Source organism: Nilaparvata lugens, chromosome 2 (genome assembly GCF_014356525.2).
Source record: "Nilaparvata lugens isolate BPH chromosome 2, ASM1435652v1, whole genome shotgun sequence".
Taxonomy (NCBI): domain Eukaryota; kingdom Metazoa; phylum Arthropoda; class Insecta; order Hemiptera; family Delphacidae; genus Nilaparvata; species Nilaparvata lugens.
Window position 1 is genome coordinate 75,877,795 of NC_052505.1, and position 15,801 is coordinate 75,893,595.

General features: G+C 32.3%; 1 protein-coding gene across 1 annotated transcript in view; it reads right to left on the reverse strand.

Annotated features, from left to right (window-relative positions):
• LOC111047862 (obscurin) overlaps positions 1 to 15,801 on the reverse strand; it is a 210,177-nt gene that overhangs the window by 87,394 nt on the left and 106,982 nt on the right. The window contains 8 exon segments of the mRNA XM_039420189.1: positions 128 to 233; positions 1,450 to 1,625; positions 2,488 to 2,623; positions 2,797 to 2,920; positions 4,639 to 4,769; positions 6,545 to 6,591; positions 9,410 to 9,551; positions 13,611 to 13,853. Coding sequence (XP_039276123.1) covers positions 128 to 233; positions 1,450 to 1,625; positions 2,488 to 2,623; positions 2,797 to 2,920; positions 4,639 to 4,769; positions 6,545 to 6,591; positions 9,410 to 9,551; positions 13,611 to 13,853 — 1,105 coding nt within the window.

Below are 15,801 nucleotides of genomic sequence, written 5' to 3' on the forward strand. Positions count from 1 at the left end.
AGAATTTATCACCAGAATTGGTCCAGATAACATCTAATTAGATAATTTTCATCAAAATTACAGACAACGAAAATCTCTAAAAAGAACAACTATTCCAATAGAATGTGCGATGATTTCGGATGATTACCATTGAACAGAAGGCTTAGGACTTCCTTCAACTTGAACCGTCAGTTTTATTTGTTCATTCACCATTTTGTCAGCATCAGTTAGCTTCTTCTTAAACTTGGGTGGAGCTGAAATAGATAAGAAGTACATTACATGGCAGGAAAGTGAGAAAAAATTGAACAAGGAAAATTGACTAAAGTTCTAGTTTAGATTTATTAATTGATGCTTCCAAAGCAAATCAAACTATTTTTAAATAAAGATATCACATAAAATGTTTATAAATCTGCTTAATGCCTATTGGTTACACATAGTTTTCAATGTTGCTTAGTTCCTACAAAACAAATTTTATAGAATATTTTTACAATGTTACAATTTAATTTAAATATTTCATTAAATTCAATTTATGATATTTTTAGTTAATTATTTTCTAATGGTGCTAGATAAAAATAATAAAGGAGATTATAATGTATCAACAGACAGTAGTTACTGGTTAATACTTACTAGAACTTCTACTGCAAATTTATTTCAAATAATATAGTTCTTTCAATTCCAATGCTACTCTCATTCTTCAGCCTTTTATGCTCAGTTAGATGTGACTCTAATATTTAGACAAAAACTAATTCGACCCATAAGATTCAATAATTATTTGTTCCTGAGTGGCAGAGCAAGAGAAGGCTGGTTATTTCACTTGAACTCACGAGCTTTACTTGAGCTCAATAGTGTTTGGCTTACTAAAAAAATACATTTTCAAAGAAGATTACTCAATCCTCAAAGAGATTTTATAATTTCTAGATATGATGGGAATGTCACTCTACGTTTTTAAGAGGTAAAAAGAGAAAATAGAAGTGGCTGAGATGAGAATGCTTAGATGGATGAGTGTGGTCACGATAAGGGATAGGATTCTTAATGAGGATTAGAGGTACAGTTGTGGTGGTACCATTAGGTAGGAAGATGCAAGAAGCCAGGATGAGGTGATTTGGACATGTGCAGAGACGTGAGGAGGATTGAAGAGACTTGAGAACTGAGCATTTTGTGAATTGAAGAACTACAAGACTTGACCTTTTTCGGACTATGTGTTATCTAAATTTGGGAGAGGTATAGCACAAGGTTACCTTATTTTTCCTCTCCCTATCATTTTAATGATATACTTATTGTATAAATGAATAAATGAATGAATTATGAACGGAGGGTGCAGGATTTGGATATGGGTGAGACGAGAGGGCAAGGAAGGCCAAAGATAAGGTGGAGAGACAGAGTGGAGGCTGATTTGCAAGACAGAGGTTGGAAAATAATACCTATCAAATTCACAGATATTACATTTTCTGAATGTATTATATATTATACCTTTGATTGTGAGATGGATGACTTCAGTATCCATTCCCAAATCATTGACAGCCTTGACTTGATAGTCTCCTTCATCCTCCTGCTGCACGTTCTTGATCACCAGACTCATACTCTCTTCATCCTCGTACAGGAATTTATGCCTTGAGTCAGCCTTGATTTCTTCGTCACCCTTTGTCCTGGAAAGGAAATATCCAACCGATAAAGACAGTATTTTAATTTTAGCTGAAAAGGTATCCCACTTCTTCTACAAAAGCTTGACAGTTTACATTTTTGATGCATAAAGAACCATTCCAATTATTAATCTAATAACTCAATTCAACAAAATTCCAAGTATCACAACATATATGGTTGTCTAACTCTACAAATACTTTAACTAGTGAATACTAGTTCATACTTCTACCTCATCTTTTACCGAAATCAATTTGCATTTATAAGATATTGTACACTTTGGGAAGCAGAACCAGTAGAAAAGTGACGAGAGGCAAACCATGGCAGGTGTAACAGGAGTATATGGAAAACTTGGGCAGACAAAACAGGGGAAGGACATAAAATGAGTAATCAATGAAAGTCATCTGGAAGGCATTGTGCTAGGCTAACAGCTCTTCAACGTTAGGTGCAGGGAAATTAGCAAAAAGGGGAGAAGTTGAGATCCTAAACGATTAATGACAATAGAATATTTGATTTATCGGCCACAAACAATATTTTAATATTATTATATATATTTTTTCAAGTCAATATATAAATATCATTGTTTTAGACACTAAGCGATAAGAATTAATTTGCTGATTGTTCATTATTTTGGTTTAGGAGCGTGAGAATGTGATAATATTATTTTCAATTTTCTATCAAGATAATTTCTGTGAAATCAAGATAATTGGAATACAATAACCTTGTACACTAATTACCTTGGGTAGAACAGTATTTATCAAGATATCAAGATGATACAATAAAAAATATTTTCAATATTGATTATCTTACTATTCAATACATTGGTAGGTATCAAGTGAGAGAAAAATGTAAAATGGGTTACCTACGTACCATATAACTTCTGGCTTTGGATATCCTTCGATTTTCAACTCCAACATTGCCGAGCCTCCAATACTGGCTTCTTGTGTCTTGATTTCCGTTATGATTTTCGGTTTCAGAGGTTCTCTCATCAGCTGATTGATGGCACCTTGAAAGAGAGAAGAAAATTCATCAAAATACAAAATAGAGTGGTATAATTTAGTTCATTCAGGACTGTTTTGAATAAAAATAATCAAGTGAGACTCACTATGAACTCGTCGGCCAAAGTTCACAATTTTTGAAATTTTGTGAGAAATAAATAAAAATAAACGATGAAATTACCTTTTACTGTCAGCTCAGCACTGCAAGATATTTTACCAGTCGAGGTGGAAGCCACACAAGTGTAGAGTCCAGCATCCTCAGGCTTGACGTGTTGGAACACCAATGCCAGGGAGTCTTCCTCATCCTAAATTAAAAGTTACAGGAAAATTATATGTAAAATTGAAACGATGCACCTAACAAAGCCAACATATTGAACAATTGGAAAAAACATTGGAAAAGAAATCTTGAGAAAGTATTCTAGCAAGCATAGAATAGTTATTTGTATATCTACAGTGAAAAGTACTGTTTTTTCTCCCTGAGGGGAAAGTTTGAAACCCGAGGCGAAGCCGAGGGCAACAATTTTTCTGAGGGAGAAAAAACATTTTTCACTCGTGATGTACACAACATTTTTCCTCCATCTACATTTATATAAAAACTGCAAATAAAATAATTTTTAAAAACTTACATGCCCAGTAAAATGTGTTACAACATAACCTGAAAATTAAACAGCTGGCTTGTAATCACACAGTTCGCTATGCGCTATCTGTCGGCAAAAGTTGTAACAACAATGGCCGTCTCGACTACAACTATGATGAAGTTCCCGTTTCAAATTTGATTAGTTGATGAGGAATATTCGTTGGTTCGTATTTTGAATAACATGAAATATAAAACAAAATATTTATACATTTTTATAGTATACTGATATGAAGTTTGTAATAATTTTAGCATGAAACATATATTTCATATAATGATCAAATGTCTGGTTGAGGTATTTAATTTAGTTGGTTTAATGACTACTCTATATGCTTCCTCATCTGAGCTTAGACCTTCTAACCTATTTCAAATGTAAGTTTTTAAAATAGAGATGCTTCCCATGTTATTTAAATGGAGTTACTTTTACGCTCTAGGGAGTTTTTCTGTTTTTTCCTCCCGAGAGCGAAAAAGTGACACTTTGGTATTATGTTTCAGGAAGTAAAGTAGGCTCTTTAAACTGTAGGTGGAGGAGAAGTTAATTTGTTATTATTTTATCTGGGTGATCTGAAAATTTTCAATGGCCCAATCAACAGACCGCATACTAATATCTTCTGAAAATATAACCAAAATTAGTTTCAAAAAAAGAAGGACCAAGATCAATTCATAGATATTTTAGTTTAAAAATTTATCCAGACAGCCTCATTTCTATTTAGTCTTATGTAAGCTACTCTTGCCAAGCTAGACCGCTCAAATAATTCGATTCAAGCTCATACAATCCAAGGATGAGTTTTGAATTCTCATTTCTATAAATAAAACCGTGTATATTTTCGAACGAGAACCAACAGGAAGTAATTTTAGTGTTTTCCAATGACGCAATTTAATGAACTTGAACGCATTGCATCTCTGCTGGAGGCGTGAATTCCAAGTATTTGAAGGTTAAACATTGGTATAGTGGCCTAGAAAATCTACTTCTGCAAATTTATTACTTGGTCTAGTATACTTTTATAAACAAATCGTCTTATCATGAAATAAAATATATGTTTTTTCAATTAATATTTTCAGACCAATAGAATAATTCTAACCTTTAAATTGTTCATGAATTCTTAATTTTTTATTGTGAAACAATGAATAAATATGCTGAGAGGATATGCTCTCCAAGAAGAATCTCAATTTTTGTGAAAATGATAATATATATTCCATTATGGGGAGTCTCCCAGGAGAGATGCTAGTAGGTAACATTCTATATTGATAACAAGAATCTTTTGAACTGTCAGTCGACTAAAGGAGCATCTGCGATTGTTTTGCATTCATATTTTTCATGACATTTAAAAAGTTACAAAGTCGTTTTTGAACAGTGGAATCATCTAGACATCTTTGTACGGTACTCACTTTGAAAAGGACTTTGAAGCGTTCCTCAGGGTCGAACGGCTGGCCGTCCCTTAGCCAGGTGAAGTGGGGTGTTTCACCAGGCGCCAATAGTTTGTCATCATCGTCCAAACCAACAAACAACTTCTTCTCATCTGAAAAAAATCACTTCATATAACTCACATACACAAATTGATACCATTACTGGTAATAATATGATATGATTTAATGCTAATAGTTCACGTACGAGAGATAAAAGTTCATTGAGCTATTGCAATACTTTACTGTAAAATGGAAGCTTCCCAGTACTTCTATTTCAATCCTTATGGAATAACTTTACCTGTCTTATTATTTGGATATTTTTTTCATATTTATAGAGCAAGAACTTAGAACACTAGTCAGAAACAATTATAATTATTATTTAATAATAATATATTTGACTTTATTTCTGCGTGAATGTACAAAACAAGTGAAAAATGAAGATACATCAGATATAAAAATTTACAGAACTTTATACAAGTATAGCCCAAAAGTACAATATTTCCACCCAAATTGTGAAAATCAGGACCAATTATCAATTCCATTTCTCTCCCTTTCTCACATTGATAAACCCATTCAACATATTGCCAATATAGCTCACAATTAATAATGCGAACATGAAATAATATTTTAAAAGGTAACACAATTAGAATACTCAAACTAAGAACGTCGGGAAATGGGTGGTTTCCTTGAAATCACAAGTGATGAAGATGATTGAGTGAACTCAGCATAAAGAAGCTGTATGATCTAGGTGACAAAATCTAACAGAAGCTAAGGATATTAACGTGAAAAGGATATGAGATTTTTCTTACATAATTTGTGTAACAAACAAGAAGATAGAAATAATATTTCTCATTTGTCAGAAACTTTTCTTCAACTATAGGCTTAATTTTAATACTTTGAATACTCAATTCTATATATTTTTTCTACTCAATAAATAATACATCTCAATAGGTTGAAACCTGCTCAATATACAATAAGAATTCTCAAACTTGAACTTTGAACTACAGACATTTTATTCTTTATAAAATGAATTTATGGTAGATACTACATGTTACAAGTCAAACGGTTATGAATTGTGTTCTTCAATTTGGCAAATAAAACAATTGCAGCTGAGCAGCTCGAGTTCAAAGTTGAAACAAAAGAGAGATGGTGGTTGAAGAGCTTAGTTCTACATTTAGTACAGAGCTCTCTGCTCTCTCACTGCAGCTCGTGTCTCGCGACATGCTTCATTAATTTCAACCATGTTACATTCTGGCACTGTTACAATCACAAACACATTCGTCATAGGAATCGCTGTTTAGTCATACAGACTGGCAACTGTAGGTGAACGTTAACAACGCTGATAAGAATTTGAAAAATGAAGTATGACTTGTTATGATAAGAATATAGAATATCAGAATATTGGTTCTCATAGAATATAGAATAATGGTTCTTAGTTCGACAAGGAAGAACATTGTACTCATATTCTCATACTTTGGTTGGATATTAATGAAGCTACAAAAATTGAAACTGAAGTCGTATTATTTGTTATCGTTATCAACGAAACCAACATTTTTATTCACAAACATAAGAAATAGCCAAATATTGCTCAAGCTAACATTAATAGTAGAATTATTGTACAACTCTCAATGAATGTTCAAAATTAGGCTTGTACTATTCCCAAAATAATAATGGTTAATATAGAGGGCATTCAAAACTGTTTTCAGTCAATCTGTTCATTCTTCCAGATTGCTTAGATGGTTGGATAAACCATTTAAATTGATGTATTCAGTGATTTTATTTCCATCATTACAATATCACCTAGTTGGAGAATAATATTAAACTATTCTACTTTTTGCTTGAATTGATAAAAATATTGTTTGTGGAGGTATTGTTTCAGCCAAGGTACCTGATACACCTAGAATAATGTATTCTAGGTACCTTGGTTTCAGCCATCTATATTTGGTTAAATATTCAGTGATATGATAAAAAACAATTATGTCCAGCCTTCTATATTTGGTTAAATATTCAGTGTGTCATACATGACATCAAAACCTATTCAATTTTTGAAATATTATTTTGTGAATTGGAAATATGGTCGCGGATTTAAATATTAAATGTAATTGATAAAGCGAGAAGATCTCCAATGTACAAAGATGAAATGTGTGTTTTATCACGTTTCGTTAAGGCAATATTATGGTTTTTAGCTCCATGCTATACAAACAAGAGTGAGTTGACTTTTGGTCTGAGAATCAAGGCTGCATGTGTTTTTCACATAAATAGATTTTGATTTTTTCTTTTGAGACCCGTATTCCTTGAACCGTTTGTGAAGTTAGTTGTTGAGTAAAGGCATTGGTTACCTGAAGGATTCTGTCTTGAGAATTCAATTATAGGCTGTCGCAGTCCGGGCAGTTTAAACCTACATAATTGTTTTTTTCAGGATTTGAATCTTGTAGGGAAAGCTGGTGTTTTTGATTCAATCAACTGGCAGAGTTTTTTTTATATATTTTTTTTATTTAAAGTCGGGAGTGGTTTAAGCGGACCTTGAGGAGCAGGCCAATGGACTCTTTTTAAGGTAACGTAAGATAATAATTAATTGTACATTTTCTATTTTTCAGATTCATAATTCTGAATAATAATTATGTTTTATTATCAAAAAAACTGAACGACCATAGATCAGCTAAGCGAGTAGCCCTTGAATTATTATGTGATTATTATTATCAGAAGTTTTGATTGTTGATTATAGTTGTAAATTTTCCTTTATTCCAATTGCTTTGATTTCCGTTTCGCACAGTTTCATATTGAAATAATTATTAAATAAATAATTTTTTATGTTAAATAAAAACCAAAAGCTATAGTTTCTCTTATTCCCACCAATTGATTACATATTTGGTGAAGGCATTAGCTTACATAGTTATTGAGAAAGTGCCACCGTCTCATCTACTTTATAAGTGATATAATAAAAAACAATATTGTCCAGCCTTCTATATTTGGTTGATTATTCAGTGATTTAATGAAAAATAACATTCTTCATGTATTTACATAATTAAAGAACCAATAAAGAAGCAGGAGCTACAAATGAATGATATGGTAATGACTCTCATAATTTATTATGCATTGAAGATCTCAATTTTATCACTTTCATAGTTCTAAAATTATTTTTAAAATGATAAGTAGTGTAAGATTCTATTCTCCTATAATTTTATTTTGATCGGTTAACAGATCAGACACATGGCACCTTTGGAACATTGGGAAGGTTTTCGCTGTGATTTTATTATCGGCAGAAGCTCATCCAGAGAGCTGCCAAGTGCCGCTCTTACACAACCAAAATTACTTTGTTGCATCAACAACTCACTTTAAAAACTGAGCTCACGCTTTCCTACCAATTGAGAACTAAAATCTTGACCAAGTTGAAATTACGAAATTTCTTGAATTTATAAGATATATTTTGTAACAATAATTTCTCTAGATAAATAAAAAATAACAAACATAAGTAAGAAGAACAATAAGAATATAATTATTCTATTTGGAAAATAGTTCTCTAATTAATAGTTAATTAATAGTTATCTAAAAATATCTTCTAATTTGGAAAATAGTTATTAATAGTTAAACAGTCTGCAAGCCATGATATAAAGGTGATGATAATTTTATTAAGACTACAGAACACATTGCTGGAATAAATAAGTTTGTTGTTGGTTATCCATCTTGTTTTAAATTTAAAATTCTCTATTAAATTTTGTAAAACTCTAAAGTGAAACACTGCACATTTACAAGCCAAAGGTTTGGCTTGAAAATGTGCAATACTAGCATGAAACGGACGTCGCCACATCAAAGAATGTGAGTGTTTTTTTACTTTAAAGTTTTACAAAATTTAATAGTAATGAATAAGTTGGTTATCTCACTTGGAATTATATTTTTTATATCTACTATTTTTCTGTTTTTTATAATCGGCTTCTATTTTACAAGAAATTTTCATTTTGATTATTTTCAATGGGACATTATTAATGCAAGGATTTGTTCTGACCGATAGAAAATAATTAACAGAGCTCGCGTGCAGTTACATAGAAGTTTGGAGTTGAGGCTGGATGAGCATGTTATTAATTCATATTTCAATCTTTCAAATTCAAAATTTCTTGTTTCAAGTGTTTGGTCAGAAAATTAGACACAATTTTTCAGACTGGAGTAAACATAGCCTCTATCTCTACTATTTTTCTGTTTTTTATAATCGGCTTCTATTTTACAAGAAATTTTCATTTTGATTATTTTCAATGGGACATTATTAATGCAAGGATTTGTTCTGACCGATAGAAAATAATTAACAGAGCTCGCGTGCAGTTACATAGAAGTTTGGAGTTGAGGTTGGGTGAGCATGTTATTAATTTATATTTCAATCTTTCAAATTCAAAATTTCTTGTTTCAAGTGTTTGGTCAGAAAATTAGACACAATTTTTCAGACTGGAGTAAACATAGCCTATCTTCTGGACTATTTAAATGAATACAAATTCGAGGGAGGAACAGTTTTGGGCTATGAATGTTGATCCTCCACTAAATTATTAAAAAAATGAATATCATTGAATCAATAGAAGAATAGAAGAATAATTGAATGTTTGAATTTTTATTTATTCATGTCACAGTTGGAGAATCGTTTTGAGATGATACCTAAAAATATAATTTATAAATTTTTACTATTCTTGAGTACTGAATTCCATAGTTAAAAAGATTCTCATACTATTTGCACACAAATAAAAAGTACGAAAATAGTAATCAAACTCACAATTTGACATCAGGATTCGGGTTTCCCTTGACTTTGATCATGAACCTGAGGTAGGTATTTTCCAGGAGCTGCGTATCCTTAAGATGAACAATGAAGAAGGGCGCATGCTCATCGCTCCCATCCTGCTTGGCTTCCTCACCAACTAAATGCATTTCAACAACACTTTAATCCACAACACTTCAATACAAACACCTTCTTATTATCCACTTATGACGAAGAATATTAATCACTGAACATGGAACAACACAGCTGTAATCATAGATTTAATCTTTGAAATTTATTATATCTTTCAAAAGGACTGGAGACTCAATCTAAAAAAATTGAATGGGATCTCAACTGAGATTATTTTTAGTTGGAAAAGAATTACCGCATCAAATCTCCAAGTACTTTAAAGTTTTATCAAATTACTCAAAAGCATTCCAGGTTATTTTTATGAAACTCTACTGTACAGTACATCAGGTTATCTGATAACCTTTTGAAAATTCGGAATTTCACACAAGAGCTACAAAATTTCAGAAATTCACAATCTCACAGATCCGACTAATGATTCGCTGGATAGCCTACACATGCAATGCACTGATTCCAAAATTGTGACGGTTAGTTTTGGGATTGGCAATAAGTTCGGTGTCCAACGCCAAGAAATTGATGGCGAGTTATAAACAGAACTTCAAATTATGAATTAATGAATTTAATAAACGAAAGATGAAGGCTGTGATATGAAGTGATAATTTTTTATTATATGACTGTAATCAAAGTAGTAAAGAGGCTATTTGATATGAAGTCGTGATTCATTTAGAATGACGATAGTTTATATGAAGTCGTGATTCATTTAGAATGCCGATAGTTTATATATGAGAGTTCCAATTGATAAAATATATATTATGGAATAACTATATTATTGTAGATGACAATGAAACTGGAATAAAACTGTCTCACATTAAAACTGAATCTTGAAAAATATGTAAAATAGATCTAGAACGATTTTTCGAAAGAATGTAGATGATGATTATGTGTGATATTATTTTGACCATCCAACATATTGACTATTTTTATCAAATTTGTTGTCATTGTGAGATTCAGATGTCATACTGATGTAGCCTATCATGAACCAGTTTTATAGTTGTGTTATAATTTTAATAATGGAGCCCAGTATTTCCAATGTATTGTGATCACCATACATTCCACTGAATTTTTATTTCTGACTCATTATTCTTGAAGAATAAGTTAGAAAATAGGTGAAAATTGAATTTTTGTTATGTCAATTTTGAAACAACAGAGACAATATGATGAATCAATAATAATTCCAATATATTTAACTTAGCTTGTTTTCCAACACAAATGTGATAAAAAAATATAAATTTGATTCTAGAATGAGATTTATAACTGAAATCTTCAAATGAACACAAATTTCAAATAAAAAAAATGTAATTGAGGTTCATGAACAAGGACAGATTAATACTGATTTTTAAATAAATAATATCATATTTGATATAGCCGACAGGTAAATCATATTTTTTTATTTAATTAGATCTTATTCATCATCATTGTAATGACGAAATACATAATATGAAAGATTAGACTTTGCAGAAGTAGAAACAAAAAATATCATAGAACAAAAATGAGTGATTTCTAATCCTTATTGAATTTTGATACATGCTATTGATGGATAGGTATTATTTCATCTGATAGATGGAAGTTATCTCCGCGAAAATCACTTTCACAAACTAACAAAAAGACACACACAGACACTAAACGATAAAATAGCAAGGAACCAACTAACATGATAAACTGAAATTCATAACACTTGTTGAGACAAGCGGTTCGTTCGCGCATCCAATCGTTCAGTCCGTTCGTAACAAACTGACGCGAAATAACGCTAAATGCGGACACCCACGCCATTTTGAATTTTGATCATGGCTGATGATAAACATTGGCAACAAACCCCCCTCCCCACACTCCCTTCCCATCGGAAACCCCCAAACAATCAAGACGCCAACAGATAGACATTGCCTCAACTTAATTGCTCTCTTCTCTATTTGATAGCTCCATTACTAAACATTAAACATGATACTAATTGAATTTTATAAATAGATTATAAACTAAGATCATAATCATCAGTCCAATGTCACTACGCCAAGAAAAACCTTCAACTGAAAGAATGTAAATTTTCTTTCTTATTTATGCATATTTTCTTTCAAATCGTTGTGTGCATCTGTCAAATTTTTGGCACTTAGTTCGATACAATCTTAAATTCACATTACTTGGAGGTGGTGGAGAATCAACTCAACTAGTTTTTAAACTATGAAACTACCTATTTTTCTTTTCAACTTAATATTGAGTTCTATTGTTTTTTTGGAAATATATATTGTTCCACAACAAAACCATTATCCTATTCTTATCAGTCCAGTCAACAAAAGGTTATAGAGGGGAATGTTTGGATCAAATTTTGGACCCCGCAGCTCTGTTTGGGATAGTTGGGGGAAAGTCCCCACCCACACCAACTGTGTTATGAGGATGGGGGTGGTTTACAGGTACCATTATCAAGTAACTTATGCGTCTCACGCGTATGACTATCCTATACAAAATTTCCTACAAGTTTTCCCTGACAAAAACTTGTGAGTCCACTACAGTTTTAGAGATATCCGCTCTTGAAAAATATTGAAAAATATTTTGCTCCAAGTTCTTTGCATTATAACTTTTGTACAATCAAAAAGCAATAATTTATTGGATTGAATACTCTATAAGCTCAGTAATTCAGCTCCAGCTTATACAAGTTCCAATGAATCATAATAAGCTGATTTGAACATGATTAATTACATTAGTGAATTGATTTTAATGGATTTTATAATCGTAATTATTCTATTACGATTACAAAATCTATTATATTAAATTAATCCATTTACTAGACTATGATAATAAAATAATTGGAGTTGGATCAGAAATATAATTTTATGCTAGGAGAAGAATTTCCATCTATCTGGAAAACTAAAAATATTTTAAATAGTCAAAATGCTTTTTATTTCTAACTGGTTCCATTAGATTTAACGGGCTGTTAAAAAGTAATTTGCATTTACAGAGGGAATAATTTTTTGTTGGCACAACAGTTTAATGATGTGAGCCATGCATGCAGGGAACTATCATCTGTGACAGCCCGGCTTACAAACTGACTCTCCAGTCGAAAGAGTAGACAGAAATGTTTTCATCTCATGCCTATTAAAAATGGAATCCCACCAATTTGTAAAGCCATAGAAATTTCAATGTGCCAAAAGACGTGAATGATATTATTCATCTGAAACTATAACAATTCACCTTACATCTTGTTTTTATATTTTTTTCTGTGAAAAAATTGATTTTATTGGTTTTTTAATACATTTCATTGCTTGGATAAGAAAAATGAATATCTATTTTCATAGTCCAAATACGGCATAATACAAGAAGTTCTCTAATCCTACTTGGAAATATTTTTCACAAATCTTGATGGTACACAAGCCAATTGTAAAAAAATGAGACTCCATACAATGTATTTGATAATATAAAATGGGCATACAGAAAACATTAAGTTCGCTTGGTACTGATTCGCTTGAGATTCAGTTATTCATCACATGTATTCTTGATTGATGATTTGTTTGTTTTTTAAAGTGTAAATTGTTATTTTAATAGTATCTTAACCTACATTTTGATTTAGACTGTAGTCAATTTGAGAAGAGACAGTTTTGGACATAAGCCTGTTGTGCCTTCTCAACATAAGTGAAATAATTGTACATGACTGAATAAATAAATAAATAAAGTAATCATTCACAGGCTATCTCTTTTTAACTAACCTTGAAGAAATCTAATGAGTAGGTCCATGAATTTTATACTATCCTAACTATTTGTTAAACGAGTTATTCATGTACTTAATTCCAGCAATGGATAAACAATATTCAAGGATAGAATAGAGCGATCTTCAAACGTATTAATCTAGACTTGCATGGCTACAAGAAATGTAGTCTAGAGAGTACAGTTTTTTCAGAATGAGATATCTCATATCTATTCTATTATTTTTGTATCCCATATCTATAATATTTGAAAATTAGGAAATTGAAGAAGTTTTGGGCAATAGCCTGTTTTTTTCTTTTCCGACTACTGTATTGTTTACTATATCCAATAAATAAATAATTATCTCAGTATTATAGCATGAAGTTATGTAACAAAATGGTACCTTTCTTATCAATGGCCAACTGAGCCGTGCAAGAGGACACGAGTCCCTTGCTGTTCTTGGCCCTGGCCGTGTAGATGCCGGCATCAGTGTCGTTGACGTCGGTGATCTCAAGACGGTGGCTGTTCTCGGACGACACAATCGTGAAGCGATGCGATTGGCCCTCGGGCAGTGGCTTGTTGTCCTTCAGCCACGTCACACGACAGCTCTCCTCCACTTCGCACTCGAAAACCGCCTTCCCACCAACTGAAACCATCAATTTCAACATTATTAGAATGAAAAATCTCGTCAATCATGTATTCTAAAAATACATATAAGAATTGGAGGACTATCATACAGGACATATATTATACAGGATAGGGACTCTTGAATTCGCATCAACAGGGTAGCAAAGTGATTACGGTACTCAATAGTGCTGAATATTTATCATCGTTCCTACGATTTCATTCAACTTGAATATAATAATTATATTAGGTAGATTTCACTTTACATCGTGGGTCACGGGAAAACTATCGTCACTTATATTCCAAAGAGATTCCTGTATGGTACTTGATAACATTATGATGATTACTATTGCCTATTTTATTTGTCAGATACAGTAGGCTATGATAATAGTATTAAGTCATAAGTATAACATGAAACATGTGAGAAATATAAGAGGGCATAATCATCAGTGAATAAGTGAAGGGCAATGTCTCCCTTCAAGGAACAGACTACTGGGGCAGAATGGTCAAGGTTTGATTCATCCATTACAGTTTTTGATCAATCATTACAGTGTAGATCTGTATTCGTAACAAATATATCAATTTTCACGTTCCTTCCTGAATCTAACCTTTATGTTTACAGATGAAAATTTATGAGATATTACTTTTATTTAAATGCTAATCAATGAATAATTATTAAACGAAGATCCAAAGTTAAATGCTGCAAACCACCCCGGAAACCTCTGCTACTGCAAATATTGACAACAGGGTTAACAGCTAAATGGAAATTCCATGAGAGCTACCATTCAAGAACTATTTGCCAGCCCGGGGAATCGAACCCGGTAACGTACCTCCTAATTGCTAGGCCGCTGTGGCCTAGTATAAAATGAGCGCTGCTATCCTGAAATTGTCAGTTTGGTGTAAGGGTGAGCATACCTGACTAGCAATTGGGAGGTACCTGGTTGGCTTCCCGGGCTGACAAATAATTTTTGAATAGCTCTCATCGAATTTCCATCTAGCTGTTGTCAATATAAATATTTGGGAATTGTTCTAGACCACAAGCTGTGTTGGACAGGTCATGTGCAATTCCTAAGACAAACGCTCCGAAAACTAACATATGCATTTGGGCAACTTTGACAGGTGGTAAGTCCCAGACATTGCCGATCCATTTATTTTGCTCACGCCCAGACATTGCTTGGATACGACATTCTGGCTTGGGGTGGAGCCTCAGCCAATGCCCTCTAGCCTGTTGCAGTTGCACAGAGTGCGTTAATAAAGGCTTCACTTTGAAAAAATCAGAGATTCCCCACTAATTTACTTCTTGAGTTGTCAAGCAATTATTTATAAAAAATCTATTAGTCTTGATTAAAAAAATAGCATTAATTTCACAGAAATACAACATGATTACCCTACTAGGAATAGATTAAATATAAATATTAAATTTCTCCGGCTTAGTAATTCTATCAAACTCTCAAATTATTTTCATCTAGCCCACTGGCTTTACAGAAATGTTCCCCTAGAACTAACACCAAGTGAGCGCTGCACTGGAGGGTTTGTGTGTGGCTCCTTAGCATCGGGGCTGAAGCGGCGGATGTTCTGCTTATTTCGCCCTATATTTGAAAAGTAACATCTTCCATTTTTGGTACTCTTTTTTTCAAAATTTATTTTTTTCCAAGTTTCCTTCTCGTTTGCCTTTAAGCTGAATGAACCCCTGATTGCTGTCGGATACAATTCTCAATGAATTTTTTTTATCAAAATCAACCCAAACTTCCACTTGAAGGATATATTTTATTTGTTAAAATTTAATTCACGTATTATATTTTTCAATCACCTACCGTACATAATATTAATTTATTTTCTCCATATTGTTTGTTATATGTGATAAATAATAACTATAAAATGAATATTGTTTGCTATGAGACTCCTCCCCGCACACGGAACTGTCATCCAAGCCTATTCATATTTATTTCAGTAAATTTCATTGTATTTTT